Below are 24022 nucleotides of genomic sequence, written 5' to 3'. Positions count from 1 at the left end.
TCCTTGTTCTGTTCATCTCCTCTGGATTAGGCACGATCCTTGCTGGCTAGTTCCCTAGTGGCACGGAGTCAAAGACAGCTCACATGCTCAGGGATCTGGGTTTAGGTAACCAAGCTGTGCCTTGACACAAATGATTTTAAGACCCCGTCAAAGGTTAGGTCAAAGGCTAGGGCTATGTTATCTTCTGTCTCCTTTATGCACAGAAGGGAGCCTTAAGAGCTCTTCAGCTCACCTATAAACGATGTTCAGAGAGTGCAGGTAACCCAAGGCACTGGCTATTTCAGCAGCATAGAACCGAGCCCGTGGTTCCAGGAAGCATCGCTCCCTCTGGAGATGGTAGAACAACTGCAAGAGACAAAACAGAGTTAGCGGAGAGCTGCCAAAGCCTGAGGACAATGCCTAGAATTAGTCTTGACATATATAGCTAAAGAGGACAATGGCAGGAAGCGGCCCTAAATAGCCTATTAACTATTTGAAAGCTGGCTAAAAGCAGGTTCAAAGGGAATGTTCATTCTGATAACTTTTCCCCCCACTGAGTATCTTTTCAACACTTTCCTCTCAGCAGGCTGCCCACAGACACCCAAGGTCACCTCCTAACACCTCTGCTCACCTCTCCACCGTTAATGTAGTCTAGGACAAAGTACAGTTTGTCAGCGGTCTGGAAAGAGAAATGAAGGCCCACCAGGAAAGGGTGTTTCACATTCTTCAGGAGAACATTCCGCTCCGACATAATGTGCTTTTCCTATGAAAAGGACAATGAAGAGTTAGCGGCAAATTGCAACTCGGCTCTAAGATTCCAAGGTAAGGTCTGTGAATGTCTTATCTCCAACCTCCACCCACCAAGCCCAACTCATACCTCCTTCTTTTTCAGGATCGCCTTCTTTTGTAAAACTTTGACTGCATAGAATGCTTCTTCTGCTTTGTGTCTTGCTAGAAGAACCTGAAATTTAAATTAAAAGTCAATTTCTCTGGCCACATTCAGGGAGTATGTAAAATGAGCATACGAAGGACTGCAAATAATGAAAAATTCAGATGTGAAATTACCTTTCCAAAACTGCCCTTCCCAATCACTTTCAAGAAGTGAAAGTCAGACGGTTTAGCATGAGGATTGGATGATGGGCCCAGGTTGATTTGCTGAGAAGGACTTGGCTGGAAAATAAAATGTTTTCTTTTAATAGCCTTGCTTCAAAGGAAGATTATCAGTTATACAGTACAGGCAATGTAAAGGAGAATACATCTACAAATGACTGAGGCAGGTCCCCATATATCTATAAACACATTCCAAACTACTTTTCATCCATACATGTGAATATCGTATGGAAATTGTACAGTCGTGCTATTGTTAAACAGAAAATACCCTTATGAAATATGCCTTTTAAAATACTCCACTGACTCATACTTAAGTGCTTACTTATGTCACTTGTTTGCCATGCGCTAATGAGGCATTCCTGCCTTGACACTAACTTCTAGAAATGCTGTTTTAACTCAACAATGTAGGAAGACTTATATGACTCATTTACAAGATTTCTCCATTGATGCATCACAAACAGAGGACACTTACAGGAGGAGAAGGGTTGGCATTCATAAGCTCAGGCTCCTGGGGTTGAGAGATTTTCAAAATGGACTGAACTTCAGAGCTGCAGAGAAGAAAGGAAGAAGTTAGAACCTGCTCGCTCGCCACAAGGGGGCAGAACAACACCAACAGTGAATTTCTGGCTCAACTTTTCCGGAGAATTCAGTGTTTCAACTAAAAACATCCAAATCAACTACTCAGCTAAAGAAAATAATCGCCAAAGAAAAGAATAAACCCAGTTAACTACAGAGAAGATGGGTGTCCTTTGTGGAGAGAGGGGATGAATTAGGCACACATAAAAGTTTCCTCGAATTTCTAGAACAAGCCCAATCAGCTAATTAATTCTAACGTTTCAAATGTTTTAAATAATTAGAACCTAAAGAGAAAACGGACCCGCCCCCTCCCCCCCAGAAAGTCTTTAGCATCCTGATCCGTATACTGATGAGAATGTGTCTTCACTACTGGTAAATGGAAAATTTTACTACTTATGTTTATTTTCCCAAATCGCCCTCCAACTTACTGTTTGCATGCATAGGAATTATTGGCAATCTTCTGAATAAAGTCGTTCAGGCCCATCCTTCTCTGTTTCATGAAAGCTGTGAATTAGAGAGGAGAAATACATGTTTAGACGGTATTGTAACATCCGACGCCACGCACACTAATCTGATCCGGGACTTTGCAAAATTTCCACTTCGCGAAACCTAGAAATCCAGCCGTATTCCTACACTCACCGATGAGAATTGCTACCATTCCCCTCATTCTGGAGTAAGTGAGTGTGTTCCTAGCAGCCTCGGTTTTCACTGTCATCGTCACCGAGAACAGGGAGTTGCTAGCGAAGGGAGACCTGCTCAGCCAACACTGCGCTCCCGCACTGCCACCGCCTTTATAAGCGTTTTGTCGCCGCGGGGGCGGGGCCCACGCAACAATGAGGAAGTGGCGCTGGCTGGCCCCGCCCCTGCCCCGCCCCTGCCCCGCCCCCGGCTGCCTTGCGGCTCGCCTGGCGGCGAAGCGGCTGGCTGCGGGCGGTTCCGCCCCCGGCCAGAGGACCATCCGCGAGCAGAAGAGGGGGGGAAGCGGGGACCGCCTGGGGAGGGCCAGGCGCGGGGCTGTTATCGGCTTCCCTCGGCTCCCGAGCCGGAGAGAGGGAAACCGCAAACGAAGGGGGGTGGGGAACGAGGGAGCGGCCGGAGTAATTTTCCACCTTTCTCATTTATTCCGCTCGGCGAGGAAATCAGAGTCTAGGCAAATCAGGAAATCTGAGAGCTTTCTGCTCGGTGCGCGGCGATCGGGGTGGCTCTGTGCCCGCTCTAGTTTCTCAAGCCCTTAGTTCGGATTCACCCCGAGCCCTGGCTCCGACCCTGACCCTCTCCCTTAATTCGCGCAGCAGCCTCCGCAGCGCTTGCCGGGCGGCTGTGCACCACCAACCCGGGTTATCTCTCCCGCGCAGGGCGGCAGCGCCGGGCGAGGGCAGCTCAGCGTGCCCTTATCTTCAGGGTCAGTGTGGGGCCAGGGCTCCCGGCCGGTCCCCCCGTTCCCGCCGCCCTCCTACCCCGGCCCCAGCCCGCCACCCTCAGTACAACCCCAAATACCCAGCCCCACTCGCCAGGTCCGAGCAACTAGTGGATGAGTGGGGGAGAAAAGTCCCCAGAGTGCCGGCAGCGGTCCTTACCTAGTCCGGTCAGAAGGAAGGACTCACTCCTTTTCTGCACCTCGGCCCTCTTTTTGTGGCGGGGCCGGAGCAGGGACTCGAGCCGGGTCCTGGCCAGTGCGCCCTGCATCTCCCCCATGGGCAGCGGCGGCGGGGCGCGCAGCGGGCGAGGGCGACAAGAGAACACTGACGTTTCCTTGAAGGAGCCGCCGTGACTCAGGCCGGGCAAGATTTCCTGCCCAGAGTCCCAAAACAAACAAATGGCCCTTGTGCACGGCCGAGCCGCTTCCGAAAACGCCTTTTTTGTGCTTTTGGCCAAAGCCAAGCAAGGCTGAAAAATCCCAGAACTTGGAAGAGGAGGAAGGAAGGAAAGAAAGAGGGAAGGGGGAGGGAGAGGTCAGGAATGTGGAGGGGAGGGGGCGGAAATAAAATTCGTCTCTGCACTAAAGTGGAAAAAAAAAATCTGCATTTCAGTTTTTCCCCCCCTAAAGTAATCTTTGGGAACATTCTGTCCGTTGGGCATGTGCTTTTTTTCCTTGCATTTTTAATCCCCGTCATGCCAAGAACACGTGAAGAGGTGGCAAGTTAGGGGACCGACCTGGCGTGACCCCGGGACGCCGCGGAGTCGGCAACTGGGCAGCTTCGACTCCCGAGGTTCCCTCTCCCACTCCCCCACCAGAAAACTCCGCGAGGCCGTATCCCATTGTCTTCAAATCCTTCAGTTTAGGCTCCTCTTCCCTGCCCCTCCTTCGGTTTATTTCAAGCAGGGCTGACCCAGGAGCCTTCTTAATAGTTTTCCACCTTGCTCTCTCAAGTCCCAGATAACTGACTCCTCAACTCCTCAAAGATTAGCCGGTGCCTCCTTCGCTCCAGAAAGCAAAGGAGGGAGGGAAGCTCTGCAGAGCAGCGGTGCCATGCCTTCCAGTAACCCCGCCGCTGCGAGATGCTGGGAGCTGCAGTCTGACCGCTGGGGCCAGGACTCCAGCCAGCGCCGGCCGGCGAAGCCACGAGCGCAACGAATGGGCCAGGAGAGGAGAGAAGGCTGCAAGTGACTATATTTGCAGGGCCAGGTACCTGGCGCCTGTCAGTGCTGTCTGCAGTGGCTGCCCTGCCATGACCCCTTGCCGCCATCGGTCCTGCCATTTTAGAGGTGCCTACTGGATCTGATACACTCTGAAATACCAGCTGTCAAACCAAGAATAGTATCTGAAGCTGGTTTTTCTTTGGTTCTGGGCAGGAATTTATTTTGCAGGCACAACCATCTCATTTGTCCTAATGTGATCTGCAACCTCACTTGCTTCTTGGTTTGGTCAGTTACAACAGCCCCAAACTGACAGAAGAAAACACACATCCTCTCTCCTGGAGACTGGCTGGGAAATCTTGCTCTGCACCCATTCTTAAAAAAAGCACTTACTATTGCCTGAAACTGATGTTCTAACCTAAAGCAAGGCTTAGGAAACTCCAAATCACAGTAACTGGTCTACTTCTGCTTCCTCTTGCATGAATTCTTATAGACGGTGACTTTGTTATTGCCACTGGCCCCCCCCACAGCCCATCTTCCACTTCAACTAGCTTAGTCCAGCCCTGCTCCCACTCAGTTTTTTCCCCTTTTAAGAGAGCCTATTTTTTTTGACGAATGCCCAGACACCCCAAACTGCACCAAAATTTCTGCCTGTTGGTTTTTTAAACATTAAATTAAGAAATCTTGATCAGTGACTCTCCCATCCTCCCCACCTCCTGTGCCTTCCCCATGCCAGGTAACCCACCTGTCTCTGAAACATCTTTGTTTTACCCACTCCATCCAAATTATAGTAATAAAAGCAGACAAACCTTTCAAAGGGGATTTTATAGCTTCCTCTCTCATTCTTCAGGCTGCCTAGGATATGAAGTTTGGGGATTCCTTTCTGGAGGCTGGAGGTAGAGCTTAGTTATGGCTGGAGTAGCCTCCCTGCTATGTGCCTGATAGAACTGCAAGCTGAGATGACAAGTGAGCAGGAGTCAGAGGCGGCAGTTCCAGCTCTGTTAGGAACCCCACTTTATATAAAGGCAATTTACATACAGGAAGGGAGCAAGCTGCAAAGTTCAACACTGGGGTCATTTATTCCCTTCATTGCAACATCACCCAGAAAATTACAGTCATCAGTGTCCTGACTTTATTACACCCCCAGCAAGACACACAAGAAATGTAACTTGACTGATTATCATCACAAATCAGTCCAGAAAAATTCAAAACACATGCACAGGGTTCATTTTCTCAAAGACGCTCTGCCTGCATTCCAGGAGGAACATGGAATTTCAGTTAGAGGGCTCTAAGTGGAATAGAGACGAGGCACAGCCATATGATTTGTGGTTGGAACAGAAAAGCATCCTCTGCTGTGCTCTTTCCTCCCCCTACCCTAACGTTCAGCAGTTGGAGACGGACGGTCTGAGAAACTTATCATTTAATGGAGAGAATCAAGTTGTTGAGACTGGCTTTTCTTCCAACCGGATACCTGATGGGTGGAGCAGGCGCCCCCTGTTCTGTCCCAGCAACCTACTAAGACTTCCGAACAGGAAGGTGACACACGGCGGCGGGTGGATGGGGTGGGGGGAGGTAGGCGGGGGACTGTGTGTGACGCGCGCCTAACTCTGCACAGGCTTTAGGCTGTCCTGCGGCCGCTATTCAAATGCTTGATCTGTTCTTCCTTCCCGTCGCCAGTCTCTTTCTTTGGTCCACACAGTGCTCCTCCTGGGAGAAATCTGGCCCCTTCCTTCTTACTCCCTGGTGGTGAAGAGGCCAGAGTTGCGTCACCAGACTCTGCTTGTAAATACAACCTAGAGGGCGCTCGCGTTCTCCGGGAGAACGTTTACTGAATGCATGATTTCCCCCATTTCTCTCCTGGGGTTTAATCAGATCCAGATAATTCCTCCAGAGCACCTTGTGCAGTCAGAGAAAATATATAGACAGCTTGATATGAGATACGCTAATTACCTCCCCACTCCCCCAAGCCAATCATCTCATGCCTCCGACTGGGAAACTGCAATCAAAACTCTCAAATGGGAGTTATTCACCAAGGTGTAATGTTTGCACCAAAACAAAACATTTTCCAAAGCACATGTATTTTAATACGAAAATCATTGGCTTTTCTACTTCGTTTCTCCTTAATGATCAACTATAAATACTACAACTTGAAAGCTTTACTGATATATGATTCTTTCCATTTAATTTAAAGGCTCGAAAAACAAATTCCTGGTATTTTTCAACATGTTAGAGGAAATATGTTGAAAAATATAAGGACCTAACTTTTTCCCACAATGACAATGTTTTAATATCAATGTAAAATGAGATCAGGGTTCTACAAGTAGAAATTGATGTCAGAACACAATTTCTAAAATGATCTATCTTTGTTTCGGAAGCCCAAATGTGAATATGTATAAATCTTAGGGATTTTTTTAATATCATGGTGTTTTTTCCCCCATTTTAATACATCTACAAATGACAAACAGGCAAAATAACTAAGTTCTCTCTGGGGCTACTTATTTAATGTGTCAGCTATGATAGTCTTCATTCCTTAGATATAATATCTTCCATTGATAACAGGGCAATATAATTATTTTGTATTGCTCAAAGTGTCATAAATTCTAGAACAATCCTGTGCACAGCTTAGATTCCCATACTTATTGGTTTATTGGCTAATGCATATAAAATCCTTTCCCTGGAGCATCTCTAAAGAAAGTACATAGAAATGTCCGAAAACATAGCTATTACTCTAGGGAGCAATGAAATGGATCAGTTTTTGTTGAAGTTTGTCACCAAGTGCATGTCTTTTTTATAGTCCTCATCAAATAGAACACAACGATGGCCAATGAGCTTATTCAGGATGGCTATTATAGATAAGTAGCAATGGTGGTTCAATAAACGTCTATTCATAGAACACAGATTCTATAGTGATTATTACCTTCCCTATTCATAATTGTCAAAACGACAGGCAGAAAGGACTTAGGAATGTGATACAGTAGATAACTAAGAGAACACATTATCTACAATAATAGTGTTGAGTTATTAAAACCCACAAAACTACATGCTTTATTTATGTAGAGCTTATTTTTTTCCCCCAAGACAGTGGTTTTGATTAAACAAGACTATATGCTATAAGGATCTTGGAATGGGTTTGTTAAATACCATACATGTAGCTGTCAAGTCTGGAGACTAGCAAACAACATGGTCTCACCTGGTGAGGGCAGGTGGGGCTGAGCTGCAAAGGCAGACTGAGCCCTATTGTGAAGAGATCTAAAGCCATCAGAGAAATTGCCTGTACCCCCCACCCCTTTTTTTTCTTTTTAGGGCAGCACAGGTGGCAGATGGAAGTTCCCAGGCTAGGGATCAAAACAGGTATAGCTGCCAGCCTATGCCACAGTCTCATCAATGAGGAATCTGAGCTGCATCTGTGACCTACACCACAGCTCACTGCAACACCAGATCCTGAACAAACTGGGTGAGACCAGGGATTGAATCCATGTCCGCATGGATACTAGCCAGGTTCTTTTCTGCTGAGCCACAACGGGAACTCTCAGAAAATCCCTTTTAAGAAGCAAAACATTCCAATGTGTTTGGAAAAGTTAATTCGAACAGAAAAAAATTCACTCAACTCTTACTCCTTCGAAAGATATTCCCTCTCTCTCTCTCTTTTTTTTCACTAGTCCTTCTCATTAAAAATGAACAAATTTACCTATGCAAACATATAAGGAAGTGTTGGAAGTTGGAATGGGGAGATTTGTATAACTGGAAAATGGCAAGTTTAGACAAGCCTGGTTACATTCGAGCATAGGGATTAGCAATCTGCAGAGGGACTGACACTAATTCTCTATGCCCATCCTGTCTGGAAAGTCAGGCCACAGGAAAGCTGGTGATAGGATTGCTATGCCACAGCCACAGCAATGCAGGATCCAAGCTGCGTCTGCAACCTACACCACAGCTCAGGGCAACCCCAGATCCTTAACCCACTGAGGGAGGCCAGGGATGGAACCTGCGTCCTCATGGATGCTAGTCAGATTCCTTTCTGCTGAGCCACGACAGGAACTCCCCGCTATGCCTTAAAATATGCATTAAAATACAGACCTGGGCACACTGAACCTTTTGGAGTATTCCCTTTCTCAAGTGAAGGTGCTGAAAGTTCCCCAGCAGATCTAACCTGGCATAGTTTCGTGATATCCGATAAATATAAAAGCAGCTTCTCAAGGCCCAGAACCACCTCCTAGGCCTTCCTACAGCAATACTTCACACTCTGTGAATCCTTCTGATGCCCCTCACCTCCCTCCATTGTTAGGGATTTTGTGCTCTTGTCATTTAAATCTCAGTTGTCTCTCTGGACCTTGAACTCCTTAAGACAAGACAACCCAAACAATTCCTGTTTCTCTCCTGCCTCCCAATCTGCCATCCGGTCCTTTTCTAACTCCCCTTCTTTCCATTCTCTGCTGTCCCCTCCAGGTTTGGGACATCTTGGCTCTCTGTTCCTTTTGCAGGCCAGTCTTGGGGCTGACTCAGAGGACTTTGTGCTCAGTCCTTCACCTGTTTCCTCCTGAGGCTCACGTGATGGGTCCTTTTTGCTGTTGAGCTCTGAGTCCACATCACTTGCACAGTGTCACCCAGCTTGTCTCAGTTATCTGCAGAGCAGTTTTATTATCTGACTTTTTTTTTTTTTTTAAATCTTTTTGCCTTTTTCTAGGGCAGCACCCGCGGCTTATGGACGTTCCCAGGCTAGGGGTCCAATCGGAGCTGCAGCTGCTAGCCTACACCATAGCCATAGCAACACAGGATCCGAGCCGCGTCTACAACCTACACCACAGCTCATGGCAATGCTGGATCCTCACCCCACTGAGCCTGCAACCTCATGGTTCCTAGTCAGATTCGTTAACCACTGAGCCATGATGGGAACTCCTATCTGACTTTCTGTGTGCTTTTTGTTCGTCTACCTCAACTAAGAAAGTAGTCTCGCCAGCCAGGGGGGTATCCGTCTCATTCTCCAGAGTACCTCTGGTGCCCCAGAGTGCCTGATCCATTGGAAGTGCTTAATCAATGAAAAGGCTTAATAATATGTGTGCCCCTTACATATTGTTGTTCTCAGCCAAATTTAGTTTTCCTCCCTTCATCAAATAATCAAAGTTTCCCTAGCAGTCACTTGACACCTCCCTATAAAAAGCAAAACAAAATCAGAGTTCCCATAGTGGCTCAGTGGGTTAAGAATCCAACTCGTATCCATGAGGATGTGGGTTCAGTACCTGGCCTTGCTCAGTGGGTTAAGGATCTGGTGTTACCGAAAGCTGCGGTGTAGATTACAGATATGGCTCAGATCCATATGGCTGTAGCCTGGAAACTTCCATTTGACGCAGGTGCGGCCCTAAAAAAAAAAAAAAAAAACAAAAGAAAGCAAAACAAAGTTAAACCAAACAAAACTCCCCTCAGGTTTAAATAATTTATTACAGGAGTTCTGTTGTGGCTCAGCAGTAAGGAAACTGACTAGTATCCATGAGGACGTGGGTTCGATCCTTGACCTCGCTCAGTGGGTTAAGGATCCGGCATTGCTGTGAGCTGTGGTATAGGTTGCAGACAAGGCTCCGATCCCACATTGGTGTTGCTGTGGCATAGTCCTGCAGCTACAGCTCTTATTTGACCCCTAGAGATTTTGAAATCAAAGCTTTTGGACCAATGGGATCATTCAAAAAGCATATTGAACAATCACTTTTCAAGAAAACTAAAGCGATGCTATTTTCTGCAGACAACATTCAATGGCTACATTGTCAAATTCAGAGACTCAGGCAGTTGGGAGGGTGGCCATCCAGGTTCTTGTCTGCCCGGCTTGGGAAGATATCCATTTAGTATCTTGTTCCAAGGACAACAGATGAATCTTCCAATGAGTCAGAAAATGTATCCTCCTTTTTCTTTCCTTCCATTGCCCCCAAATTCTTCTCTGCCCCCAAATTCTTTACCGTTTATAAAAATAGATTTGGAGTTCCCGTTGTGGCTCAGTGGTTAATGAATCTGACTAGTATCTATGAGGATGCGGGTTTGATCCCTGGACTTACTCAGTGGGATAAGGATCTGGCATTGCAGTGAGCTGTGGTGTAGGTCGCAGACATGGCTCAGATCCCTCATTGCTGTGGCTGTGGCATAGACTGGCAGCCACAACTCCGATTCAACCGCTAGCCTGGGAACTTCCATATGCTGCAGGTATGGCCCTAAAAAGACAAAAAAAAAAAAAAGACCTAAAAATGGCCCTAGAAAGACAAAAATAAAAAATAAAAAGATAAAAAAATTAAAATAGACTTAAAAAATGGTCACTAGGTTCCATGATCCTTTACTTCTGTTTTCAGCTGAAGGCCCTCTGACTTATTCCCTTTATGAACATCCCCAGTTTTGTAGATGCTATATTGATCATATTTATGAGTCACTGGCAGTTGACTAAGAAGAACTGTTCTTTCCTTGTAATATAAAGAAAGCCATAACAAGCTGTCTTTCTAAGGGTGTCGGAGTCCCGTCAGAGAGGTAGCCTGGTGCTCTCAGGGTCCCTTGTCTGCATTCTGCGATTGCCCTGCATAATCTATACAAGTAGATGTATCCTCAGTAGAAACATAGCAAAATGTCACATTCAAAAAAAAAAAAAAAAGTCACCCTCTATCTGCAGATGTGTCGGAATAAAGAAAGGGAGGGAAAACCCTCTTCATTAAAGATACCACATGACTTTGGTTCCTAGAAAAGAATGTTGTCAGAACCTGTTTGACTTTTGTCATTCAACCAACTTTCCCCAAGAATTTCAGAACTTCTTCCCACCCTGCGGACACGGGGGAATAACCCAATTACCTCACAGAGTCTTTTCATCCTATCTCACAATCATAAAGTTCTTCCGTAACTTTCATATTGCCAGAACGCCTGAAGCACATTTCGTTCAAAGCCCTTCTACTTTATTTCTTTTTAATATATCGTATTTTATTTTATTTTGGTCTTTTTTGGGCGGCATCTGCGGCATATGGAGGTTACTAGGCTAGGGGTGGGATTGGAGCTGTAGCCACCAGCCTACACCACAGCCACAGCAATGCCAGATCCAAGCTGTGTCTGCAACCTACATCATAGCTCACGGCCATGCTGGATCCTTAACCCACTGAGCAAGGCCAGGAATTGAACTTGCGTCCTCATGGGTGCTAGTCAGATTCATTTCTGCTGAACCATGACGGGAACTTCTTTTTAATATATACGTGGATACACAATGGTAAGGTCTTGATAAAAGGGCTCCTATTGTGCAATGCCACCCCAGCAAAGGAGTTTTTTTTAGGGCTGCACCCATGGCATATGAGAGCTCCCAGGCTAGCGGTCGAATCAGAGCTGCGGCTGCCGGCCTATGCCACAGCCACAGATGGGATCCGAACTGCTTCTGTGATCTACACCACAACTCACAGCAATGCCAGATCCTTAGCCCACTGAGCGAGGGGAGGCATCATGCCCACGTCCTCGTAGATACCACTTGGGTTTGTTACTGCTGAGCCATGATGGGAGCTCCCCAGCAAAGGAGTTTTAAAGCCACAGCAGAATGACCATTAGTTTGTCTTTTGGCAGTGGCAAGAGCCACACTCCGCTTGCAAGGGGTGCAAATGCTTAGTACCACGATTGTAGGTAATTGCGTTATTATACCCCTGTGATTATACACATGTACAGGTATATTAGTTCTCCAGAGAAAGAGAATTAATAGGACAAATATACTTGAGAGAGAGATTGATTTCAATTAATTGGCTCACGAGATCATGGAGGCTGCCAACTCCAAAACACACAGGATGAAACCCACCCATAAACTGGATGGCCATCTCCTTTACTCAAAGCCTGCTGACTTAAGTGTTAATCTCACACACAAAAATATCCTTCCAGAAATACCTAGAAGAGTACTTGACCCAATATCTGGGACTACAGTTCAGCCAAATTGATCCATAAAAATAACCATCACAAGCCCACCTCTTGTCAGCTTGGACCCATATACATCTTCTTAAATCATATTTTACCTGCATAGAAGTGTGACAACAAGGTCATACTTCCACCTAACATAATAAAACTATCCTGCGCTCAGGAAACCTAAAAAACCCTTTCCCCAGAAGAGGATGCCAAGTCCAGCAGGATGTTTGCTGTTCTTCTTGCCCATGAATGGATATTCTAATCTCATGTCTGGCCAGTTCTCCTTCCAAGCAAAACGAACAAGGTGACCTTCTCTTAAGTTCTGCCCCATGAGAAGACTTTCCTTCATCCCTGGCCTCCATCTATGTCCCAGAAAGGGGCTATTGTCCTGTAGCTGGTCACTTCTGTGATCCAACACAGAACTCAGTGATTCTATCAGTAACTCTGTGGTGTCAGCCATCCCTTGAGGGTATGACACTGGGGCTTCATCTCACACAGAAAAATAAAAAGATAATAACCTGCAGACTTGTATTTTTTATTTCCTGAGGAAACTACATCTTCATTTGCTTTTTTCTAGTGCTTAGTAGATTTGGGTATGGTGTCACTATTTTTAGAGCATTCCTGGCGGGCTTTAATGTTTGGGTTCTGTTGTTTTCTAAGCTTCCCACTCACTTTTTAGCTAATAATTTATAACCTATTCTTTGTAACCCTATGACAATTGGGCACTTCACCAGCATATCAAACAAAAATTCAAACAAAGTTTACTGTGATGTACTAACACCACAGATTACTCTGATACGATATCTGACCATCCCCTTAATACATTTGAAGATATTGAATAAAAGCATACAAGGCATCGTTTTGGCACTAGACAATGTTTGTGGGAAATGCAGAGGGTCACCCAAAGCTTATTTTATATTTTACACAGTTGCGCCACAACTTAGCAATGGGAAGTAGCCAAATACCCAGATGAAAGACTATGACACCTTAAGACTATGATGCCTAAAGACATCCTGAAAAACTATGGCTTCTTGATATCTGTTACTTTGGGAGAGGTCCATTATGCCTCTGCAATTTTGGTGTTTTAGAGTTGCAGGAGATGTGGCAGGAATGCCATTTCCCTGCAGGTTTCCTTGAAGTTTTGATATTCATTCCCAACTGTGAAAAACACCAATAACCTTGCTGGTCTCATTACCATTTAGCAGTGACCAAGGATTTTTTTTTTTTTTTTTGTCTGTTTTGGGACTGCACCTGTGGCATATGGAGGTTTTGGGACTGCACCTGTGGCATATGGAGGTTCCCAGTCTAGGGGTCGAATCAGGGCTGTAGCCGATGGCCTATGCCACAGCCAGAGCAATGTGGGATCCAAGCTGCATCTGTGAGCTACACCACAGCTCAAGGCAATGCCAGATCCTTAACCTATTGAGCGAGGCCAGGGATCAAACCCAAATCCTTGAGGATACTAGTTGGGTTCGTTAACTGCTGAGCCACGACGGGAACTCCAGAGCAAAGATTTTAGGAATCTGTGCACATGCTCACATATTTTTCTAGTAATTTGAGACATTGAGGAACAGGATTATTTTATGCAATTGTCCTTCCTCATTTCCAAATATATGCCTTGCTCAAAATCAATGTTCAGGAAATATTGGATATATTTGATGAATAAATCTCTCTGCTGGGCCTACCATAATTTCTCATACTTATCTTTATTTCTCAGTTTAAAACCCAAAGATGAACATTAAAAGCTTTGAGCCTTTGCTCAGATGACACATTTCAGCAGGAGATATTTATTCTAAACTAGTTAATGGGAGTAAATTCAGTTTTGTTTTTATTATTATGTCCTTGATCAGAACTTCCATAGTTAGTCACTGAAGTCTGATTTTCTAAGAGCATGTAGTCACCCCATCCCAACAGATACTTCCCCCCCCCACACACACACCTGTGACATATAGAAATTACCAGGCCTGGGTTTAAATCCAAGCTGCAACTGTGACCTATACCACAGCTCTGGAAACACCGGATCCTTAACCCACTGCACCACAGAGGGAACTCCCCCACAAGATATTATTGATAGCAATGTTTCTTTCCTTTTAACAGAGGGTTATTTCTCTCTCTCCTCTCTCTCTCTCTCGCTCTCGCTCTCGCTCTCGCTCTCGCTCTCTTACACACACACACACACAAACCCCACAAACACATACACACACAAATGCACCAAAAAAACTACTTGATGGTTTGGTTAGGAGATTCAGATATATTAACCACGACTGTGATTTATTTTTTCTATTTTGTTCCATAATCACTACTTCACAAAAACTATAAATGCCATCTAAAAGAATGAAAACAAGCTGTTGCTTTAAGACCACAAGAAAATTAGAAGAAATTAAACAGATGTGAGCAAAAGATAGGAATCCTGAATAATACTTCCCTTTCTAAACTAAATAAATGTGGTCACTTAAAGAAGTTACTCTCCTGCTATTTATCTGTAAAAACTTTATGCTTAAAATTTCCTTATATTCTTTCCTGATTTAGATCTAATGAAAATATTCCAAAGAAATAAGACTATTACTATCATTAGTATCTACAATGATTCTTTTTTCTTTTCTTTTTTTTTTATTCATCAGAGATAAATGACTTCCAACCGAAGCTTGTAATGAGCATGAAATAGCTGGAATTCTCACTATGAATTCATGGAATTCCAGGCAAAAGCAAAGCCAGGAAGCTTTAGAAATCCTGCCCAGTTCAATCCTCAATCCATGATTGGTTTTCTCTAAGGTTTTTTGGGGGGGCGGGGATGCACCTGCAGCATATGAAAGTTCCCAGGCCAGGGGATGAATTGGAGTCAAAGCCACCAACCTATACCACATCCACAGCATTGCCAGATCCCAGCCACGTGACCCACATCAAAGCTTGCAGCAATACCAGATCCTTAACCCACTGAGCAAGGCCAGGGCTCAAACTCACATCCTCATGGATACTAGTCAGGTTCTTAACCTGCTGAGCCACAATGGGAACTCCCTACAGTGATTCTTTTTCACAATTCATAAATTATTGTTTAAGAAATCTAAAACCTCAGAACACAAATATAGATCATCTTGAGAAACGTATTTGAAATTCATTCCTGAAATCATGTTGTTTATATATCTTTTTGTATACCGACATAAATCTGGTTTGGCAAGTTCTGTTTAACAAGACTTGCATCTACCATTAATTAATTAATTAATTAATTTATTGCATTTTAGGGCCACACCCACCGCATATGGTTGTTCCCAGGCTAAGGGGCAAATTGCAGTGGTAGCCACCAGCCTACGTCACAGCCACAGCAGCACAAGATCCGAGCTCCCTACTATGTTCCTGATAACCAGGCTTTCTCTTTCAGTTTTCACTGGACTCACCTTTGCTTCCCGTCATCTTGACCATTGTCAACTTTAACAGTTGGTAAAGTTCTTTCTTAGACTATGTTCAAATAGCCTCATGAATGTTTCTTAAGGAATAGCTCTTCTGCATGTTCTAAAGCCAGGCAGTTTGATGATGCTAAGACATACCGATAAGCAGAAAGGAACATCTCCTTTCTACAACTTCTTCCGTTTAGTGCAACTATTATAACAGCTAGCATTGCATGATTATCCTAAGTGGCAAGCATTCTGTTTTAGCGCTTTTAATGCAATTTCTCACTTAATCTTCATAATAACCTCATGAAAAACTGTTACAGTCCTTTTTTTAAAAAAAAAGTTATTTTTTATTATTTATTTATTTATGTCTTTTTGCCTTTTCTAGGGCCACTTCCTGTGGCATGTAGAGGTTCCCGGGCTAGGGGTCGAATCGGAGCTGTAGCCGCCAGCCTGCACCAGAGCCACAGCAATGGGGGATCCGAGCCGCGTCTGCAACCTACACCACAGCTCACGGCAACGCCGGATCGCTAACCCACTGAGCAAGGCCAGGGATTGAACCCATAACCTCATGGTTCCTAGTCGGATTCATTAACCACTGTGCCACGACGGGCACTCCTAGTCCTTTCTTTACACATTCGTAAGATCTGAGGCTTAAAGAGAGAAACATTAGTTGTGTGATTCAACATAGCTAGTAATGGCAAAGCTAGAATGCAAAGTTTAGGTTTTTCCGATACCAAAAGCTCTGTTTTTTTGGTTGTTGTTGTTGTTATTTTTTGTTTGTTTGTTTTTCTTTTTTGGCTGCACTCACTTCCCTCTCATTTCCTGGGCCAGGGATTGAATCTGAGTCACTGTACCACAGGCGTGGCAATGCTGGATCCTTAACTCACTGCACTAGCTGGGGATCAAACTAGGCATGCCATGAATGTGTGTCCGTGTACAACTGAATCACTTTTTTGTACAGCAGAAATTATCACAACATTGTAAATCAACTATACTTCTATAAAACTTTAAAAAATGAAAAAACAAACAAACCCCATTCTAGAAGAATAACCCCCCCCCCCCCAAAAAAAAAACCTCAACAAAACCCAGCATTTCCACAAAGGCAACCCTGATTATTAACCCACTGGGCCGCAGTGGGAACTTCCCAAAAGCTCTACTTTTAACCAGTAAAATAATCTGCCTTTCTGTTCTAAATCCAATCCTTCACATATCTGTAGGCAGATGTCATGGTTTTGAATTATATTTATACTATTTTATTCATAGTCCACCTGTGTCTTTCCAGTTTGTTTACTCAAGCTTTCAAGGAAGAAAACTCTTCCTTCCTTGTCTATGGAAACTAGAAGAGCGCTGAGCAGAAAGAGGATCAACATATCTAATTTCTTTTTTTTCCCCCTTTTTTCTTCTTTTCTTTCTTTTTGGGCTGCCCAGTGGCATATGGATTTCCTGGGCCAGGGATCAGATCTGAGCTGCAGTTGCTGCTGGATCCTTAACCTACGGTGCCAGGCAGGGGCTTGAACCTGAGTCCCAGCACCTCCAAGATGCTGCCGATCCTCTTATTCCTTTTTGTTGTTGAATAATTTTTTTTTTTTTTTGGTCTTTTCTAGGGCCGCTCCTGCGGCATATGGAGGTTCCCAGGCTAGGAGTCTAATCAGAGCTGTAGCTGCCGGCCTACACCAGAGCCACAGCAACACAGGATTCTAGCTGTGTCTGCGGCCTACACCACAGCTCACGGCAACGCTGGATCCTTAACTCACTGAGTGAGGCCAGGGATTGAACCTGCAACCTCATGGTTCCTAGTTGGATTCATTAACCACTGCGCCATGACAGAAACTCCCGAATAATTTTTTAAAAACAAATTTTATAGGCGTACAGTTACAAAGTTGTGTGAGTCAACGTATCTAATTTCTGCAAAGCAAACCCTGTATGTATCTCAATTTCTTCCTTTCCCCAGCTCCTTCTGCCAAGTGGCAAGATCGCATCTCCATTTGAATCTCATCCTGTGCTTACTGCTGTTCCCCCCAAATCTGTGTCCACCCTCAAGGTTCTTTCCTGTCAAAGCTCCCTTCTTACCTCTCTGAAGCAGCAGAAAGAGAACTGGAGGAGTTTGCGGGAGATCTGACTCCGCAGTTCTGTGTTTTAGAATTTATGACTAAGTATTTAGCTTTGGGCAAAGAAAGCCCTTAACTTTCTTGAGTGTCCTCAGGGTTGACACCCATTCAGTTAATCCCTCAGGGTGACTGGAAGGATCAGATGAGATTTGGTATGGGAGAATGATTTGAAAACTCAAGAGTGTTGTGTAATTTAATACTCATAAGAACAGTGCAGCTGAACTAGTAGGAGGAAATTTTCCTTCTAGAGCCAAAATCTTAATCAGTGGGAAGAGCTGATGGTCATGTGTTTCCGAGGAGAAGCGGTCAGGGTTCCCAGAGCTACACTGTTCACTGAAGTTTATTCCAAGGGTCCCAGTCCACCCTAAAATCTCTCTCTCTCTTTTTTTTTTTTTAGGGGCATACCTGTGTCATCGAGAGAATTTCCTAAGCTAAGAGTCAAATCGGAGCTGCAGATGCCAGCCTTCACCATAGCCACCAAAACGCTACGTTTGAGCTGAGTCTGTGACCTACAGACTCACAGCAACACCAGATTCCTAACCCACTGATTGGGGCCAGAGATTGAACCCGAATCCTCTTGGATACTAGTTGGATTCTTAACCTGCTGAGCCACGGCGGGAACTCCTCCTAAAGCATTTTTTTTTTCCTCAATCCTTTTGTAATTTTTTTTTATTGTCAATTTACACCTTCATAGAATAAAGGAGTTAGAGTAAGAAAGAATTTTAGCATTGATTTGCTTTAATCAACTCATTTTATGAGTTTGCTGGGGGCTCCCTTCCCTAAATTTTATTTCTTGTCTCATCTCTGTGCATCTGGGGTTTATACAAACCTCCATCTCCCTATGCTCTGCGCCCATCCATCCCATCTCTCCACCCTCGTCTTCCTCGCTCTCCATTTTGGACCTATCCCGCGTTGTGGGCCATTTCATCCCTCTGAAAGCCCATTTTCATTATTAGTCATTGGCCTATTCTCCCCATTACATATAATTTTAAAGCTGTGAAATAATTTGCCCTCACATTTTGAAAACTATGTTTGTATTTGACCAGATACATTTTTCTGTTATTAAAGCAACAATCCCAGGGAGTTCCCATCGTGGCTCAGTGGTTAACGAATCCGACTAGGAACCATGAGGTTGCAGGTTCGATCCCTGGCCTTGCTCAGTGGGTTAAGGATCCGGTGTTGCCGTGAGCTGTGGTGTAGGTCGCAGACATGGCTCGGATCCCGCGTTGCTGTGGCTGTGATGTAGGCCGGTGGCTACAGCTCCGATTCGACCCCTAGCCTGGGAACCTCCATATGCCGCGGGAGCGGCCCACGAAATGGCAAAAAGACAAAAAATAAATAAATAAAGCAACAATCCCAAAGCCCTTTAAAACTTATTTTTCCTATGAGATTCCTATAACCTCCTGAATTACTGTCTTATGTATTACATGTCATGTATTACGGGACCTTTTCTTGAGCAAAAAGAAGGTTGTCAAAGGCTAAATATTTTAACATGTTTAAAATAATAAAATATATTAGAACATTTTAACATTCGCTATAACTAAAAACCCACTAGATTTTTATTTTATTTTTAAAAGTTTTTTAATTTTTATGGTCTTTTTGCCATTTCTAGGGCCGCACCTGCGGCATATGGAGGTTCCCAGGCTAGGGTCGAATCGGAGCTGTAGCTGCCAGCCTACGCCAGAGTCACAGCAACGCGGGATCCGAGCCAAGTCTGCAACCTACACCACAGCTCATGGTAACGCCGCCGGATCCTTAACCCCCTGAGCAAGGTCAGGGATGGAACACGCAACCTCCTGGTTCCTAGTCGGATTCGTTAACCACTGAGCCACGGCGGGAACTCCTAGATTTTTTTAAAATTTCTTATTCCATTAGTCTGAGGTAAAGTAAAAAAAATGAGAAAAGCTTCATTAAAGTTTGAGAAAAATAACTTTGCTAATCAGGAAGTTGCATTTAATCTATTTTCCTTGCATTTTTTTAAATGGGAGAATTGCCTAGTACCATTTCCACCATAAAAAAAATGTCCTTTAATACTATGGAAATCCAACATTCTAGACATGAAATGAATGATTGGTCTAAAATGAGCGAAGGGAGGCGTTCCTGTAGTAACTTAGTAGTAAGTTGACTAGTTGACTAGTATCCATTAGAATGCAGGTTTGACCGATGGCCTCAAGGGGGTTAAGGATCTGATTTTGCCGCAAGTTGCAATACAGGTTGCAGGTACAGCTCAGGATCTGGCTTTGAGTGGCTGTGGCTAGGCTGGCAGCTGCTGCTCGGATTTGACCCCTAGCCTGGGAACTTCCAGGTGCTGCATGTGTGGCCCTAAGAAAAGCAATAAATAAATAAATAAAATGGGCTCAGGGAAATACGATGTGAAAAAAATTTTTTTTTTAATGCTAGGGCATTAGAAAAATCGCCATTGTGAAAAAATGGCTAGGCAAGCCTTGAGTAAAACAGCAGAAATAACAAGTAACTTTGGTCATAAACAAGGTGATGAGAAAGCCGAGTTTAACAAAGGAAGAAACAGATTTTGCTCCAACAGTGAAACTTCAGAAAACTAAACTCTTAGTCGGCACAATTCGAGGGAGAGGGAAGGGCTTCTCAGCACTGAGCTGACTGAGTCCATGGTCACACATTCACACATGCGCTTGAGCACTCGGCAGGCAGCAGGACCGTCATGAGGGTAGGATTTGATAACGTTTTGCCATCAAACATAACTGAAATGCTTGATGAGCATGACTCTATCTTTAAACAGAAAATCTTTGAAATGACATTTGCTGCTCATGGAATAAACAACCTTTCCTTGAACTTGGAACCCTCTAAACCATTGTAAATGGTTAAAGTTGTGCAAAACAAAAATGTGTTTTGCTTTGGGGATCCTTGCTTAAGAAGGTGACTTTTTATCTAAATGACGAGGCAATGTCTAAGGTTTTTTCCAGTTTGAGGGTTTTCTGTCCAGCCGCATGTTTATCTTCAGGAAGCTTATCAGTCCTGTGTGTGGGGATCCAGATAACAGAAGACAGTGAATAACGAGTGTCTTGGTTCAGGAAGGAAGACACACACACACACACACACACACACACACAACACACAAACAAGCTATGGATTCAGAAAAGTGTGAAATAGTAACAGTAATGACAAAATAAAATGTATTCTTTCAAACTATAGTTTGTAAATCCTATAAGGAGTAGGGGGATGAGAGTTTGGATTTGGATAAATGACATAATTCTTTCTCCAAGTAAGAAGAACTGTCATAAACTGACCACTACTATATTCTAGGCAGAGTTCTAAGTGACTTTACCTGCTCCAGCCCTCATGAAAGTCTGTGATCTATCACCCTTTTCCATTTTTACAGGTGAAAGAAATGGAAGCACAGAAGGGTGACATCATGTGTCCGAAGTCGGGCTGGTAATAAGCATTGCAATTGGTGGCAGACTCAGGCCGCCTTCCTCAAGGGCTCACAGCACTAAGCATGGCGGAACGTAAAACATGCAGCCGTTTCCCATTGCTCCCCGCATGACTCCCCGAGAAGTATGGCCAGATGGTCTGCTGGTCCACTCTGATGTGGGTCCAGCTGCCTGAGATGTGGCTCAGGATACTGAGGATGATTGTAGTTTCCTGATCTAAGATGGAGGGACTAAATACCAAGTTCAGTTTTGAAAAGTTTGAGCTGCAGAAGCAGGGAAGTCCGAAGTAGCCTAGCCTGCAGAGTTCTTGCGATCACACCTGTCCTTTCCAAAGCCTAGCTCCATCTCTGCTTCCATTGGTGGCTTTTTGTTATCCTTGGAATTCCTCACTGTGGATAAGGCGATTTTTTTACGGAGACAGTTACTTTTTAAAGGTAGAACAGAACCTGAGTAAATGAAGTCAGTTCCCTTAAGAGATCTTCAGGTTTCCACAGATTTTTTTTTTTTTTTTTGGTCTTTTTGCCATTTCTTCAGCCGCTCCCGTGGCATATGGAGGTTCCCAGGCTAGGGGTCGAATCGGAGCTGTAGCCACCGGCCTACATCACAGCCACAGCAACTCGGGATCTGAGCCACGTCTGCAACCTACACCACAGCTCATGGCAATGCCGGATTCTTAACCCACTGAGCAAGGTCAGGGACCGAACCCGCAACCTCATGGTTCCTGGTCGGATCCATTAACCACTGCGCCACGATGGGAACTCCTTCACATATTTTTTACTAAATGGTTTATCTCTAATAGCAAGAGGTAAAGTCCACAGTGGCTGACAAACATCAGATGGAAAGTTTCCGTGTAAGCAGATTGTATTTAACTTTTCTCACATTTTTTTCTTTTAGGTTATGCCATATTTTGAGGGAAGAAGCAACTGTTTTCTAGATATTAAATATGAATGTTTTGCTTTTTTAGAAAAAAATCTAGAAATTATGTTTTCTTTACTTTTAAAAATTTATGTAGTGAAGTCCTCCCTCTCCTTATATTAACACAGTGACCTAATTTTACGTATTCTCTGAAACACTGAAATATTTCTGTAGTCCATATGTTTTCAAATTATGAATCACTTCATTTCTACATTTGGTACATAAATTATTACTACTCCCACATAAATATGAATATGTCATTTTATATTGATTTCTACATCTCCAGAAATTTAGACCAAATCTTAAATTATGATGAAGCATTAAAAATAGAAAGAAATAATGCATAATCCTGCAAATATAAGGCAAAATTAAAATTTTCCCTCTGGGAAAAATCTGCACAATAATGAATCTTGCTCTTTGATTTTTGCTTGAAAGAAATCCAGAAATTTTGAAACTCTCAAGGGTAGCATAACATTTTGTTAAAAAGTGACTTCAAGTAAAAAGCCCACGGAGAACAGCAAGGAGCTACATTTGCTTACCTGGCAAAACAGGTGCCCAGTGAAAATCAGGGTCCTTGTAAAAGCAACCTTATTGTTTTAACTGCTTCGTTATCTAACTAACTCTACGTAAAGACTAGTACCTGTATTGTTAATAATAGTACTGGAAAAACACACATTCTGAAAGTGTGGGGAAACTCATCCCACCTCGAAATTCTCATTTAAGGGGATATTGCAGGCCAAGGCAGGACCAGCAATTGAAAAACAAAGGTGTGCAAAAACAAACAGCTCAGGTTTCAAAGCTTGAAAACAAAGATAGGAGGAAAGAGCCTTAACTTGTGCAGCCTGTTTGCTTATTGTCAGAACAAATGCTGGGAATGCATGAGAGAGTCAAGTCCAAGGAAAAAAAGTGTGGGTGGTAAGATTATGGGTGATTAATTTTCCATTTCTTTCCTACAATGAACATATGCTACTTTCATATTATGTTTAAAAAAATTTTTTTTAAATTACTTTCGTTTCCCCAACTACCATATCTGCATATGGCAACTGAGCCCACCAGTCCCGTTTTCTGGTAGTCACACAAAAAGATAATGAGTAGGAAAATTTAGGCATTTTCACCAGATTTCAGGGTGAGCTAACCTTCAGGAATTCCCTACTTCAAAACAAAATATTTTTTAGTTCAACTTCTGTTTCTACCAAGCAATCTGGACTAGTTACCACTCTTATTTAACTCTACTTAGACTGTGTTTCAGAGACTGTACATTAGATTAAAAAAGTAAAATACTCTCTGATGATGGCTGGCTTTGAATGGAAATATCCATTCATTCACTGAAATATATTTTTGATAGGAAATGATGAAATAATTCCATTACAATTATTTCAGGAATTGATAAAAGTTATCCTAACAAAATTCATATTGTTACTAGAATATTGTCTTTGTAAAGAATTCATTTATAGGCTCATAAATTTGCATGTTGCAGAAGGATGGCTGTGGAGTTGCTTTAGCTCATGTTTACACTTAACAGAATTGAAAGCACACAGAAGTTTTAGTTAAGTTTCTGATGTCTTAAAGAAGAAAGGGCATATTGCAGGATAGAAACCACAGCAGAAACAATTGCATCCCTCAAATTCAAATTCTAAGAACACTATTAAAAATGTCCTTCTATAATAATATAAAAATATTTTCATTTATAAAGGCATATCATAAAAATTAAACTGAGATGTATCATTGCTAGAGAAGCACTACATTATAAGAAATGCTAAATGAAGTTTTTCCAAGCTAAAGGGAAATGATTTCTGAGGAAAACTGGATCTTCAAGAAGAAATGAAGTACAGAAACAGTAAACATCTTGGGAAATACAAAAGATAGTTTTCTTGTAAATATATCATACTATAGGTTTAATTTCATATATAGAAGTAATATATATGACACCCAAAATATAAACGATGGGAGGAGGAGTAGGATAAATGCACCTATACTGTTTCAAGTTACCTATAATAACCTGTGAAATCTTAGCTATTAATTGTAATCCTTAGAGCCACCACCAAGTCAATAGATAAATTATTGCTGA

The 24022-nt window shown here is 43.4% G+C and overlaps 1 protein-coding gene across 4 annotated transcripts in view; it reads right to left on the bottom strand.

The window, feature by feature from the left end:
- Window positions 1–24022, bottom strand: part of SGK1 (serum/glucocorticoid regulated kinase 1) — a 126397-nt gene that overhangs the window by 3274 nt on the left and 99101 nt on the right. The window contains exons 1-7 of one of the 4 annotated variants that reach the window (XM_047758306.1): window positions 5052–5242; window positions 2094–2169; window positions 1562–1637; window positions 1045–1149; window positions 857–940; window positions 611–742; window positions 233–345 (exon numbers count right to left, since the gene is read on the bottom strand). In XM_047758306.1, the coding sequence (XP_047614262.1) occupies window positions 233–345; window positions 611–742; window positions 857–940; window positions 1045–1149; window positions 1562–1637; window positions 2094–2169; window positions 5052–5085 (620 nt within the window). In that variant the 5' untranslated portion in view covers window positions 5086–5242. Of the gene's footprint in view, window positions 1–232; window positions 346–610; window positions 743–856; window positions 941–1044; window positions 1150–1561; window positions 1638–2093; window positions 2170–2304; window positions 2453–3242; window positions 3569–5051; window positions 5243–24022 lie in introns of those variants that run through there. The other 3 variants (XM_047758298.1, XM_047758291.1, XM_047758284.1) reach the window with 3 other exon arrangements.

The sequence above is a fragment of the Phacochoerus africanus genome, chromosome 2 (genome assembly GCF_016906955.1).
Source record: "Phacochoerus africanus isolate WHEZ1 chromosome 2, ROS_Pafr_v1, whole genome shotgun sequence".
NCBI classification, from domain to species: Eukaryota; Metazoa; Chordata; class Mammalia; order Artiodactyla; family Suidae; genus Phacochoerus; species Phacochoerus africanus.
The sequence above is the reverse complement of the archived record's forward strand: the minus strand, read 5'-3'. Positions and strand labels throughout refer to the sequence as shown.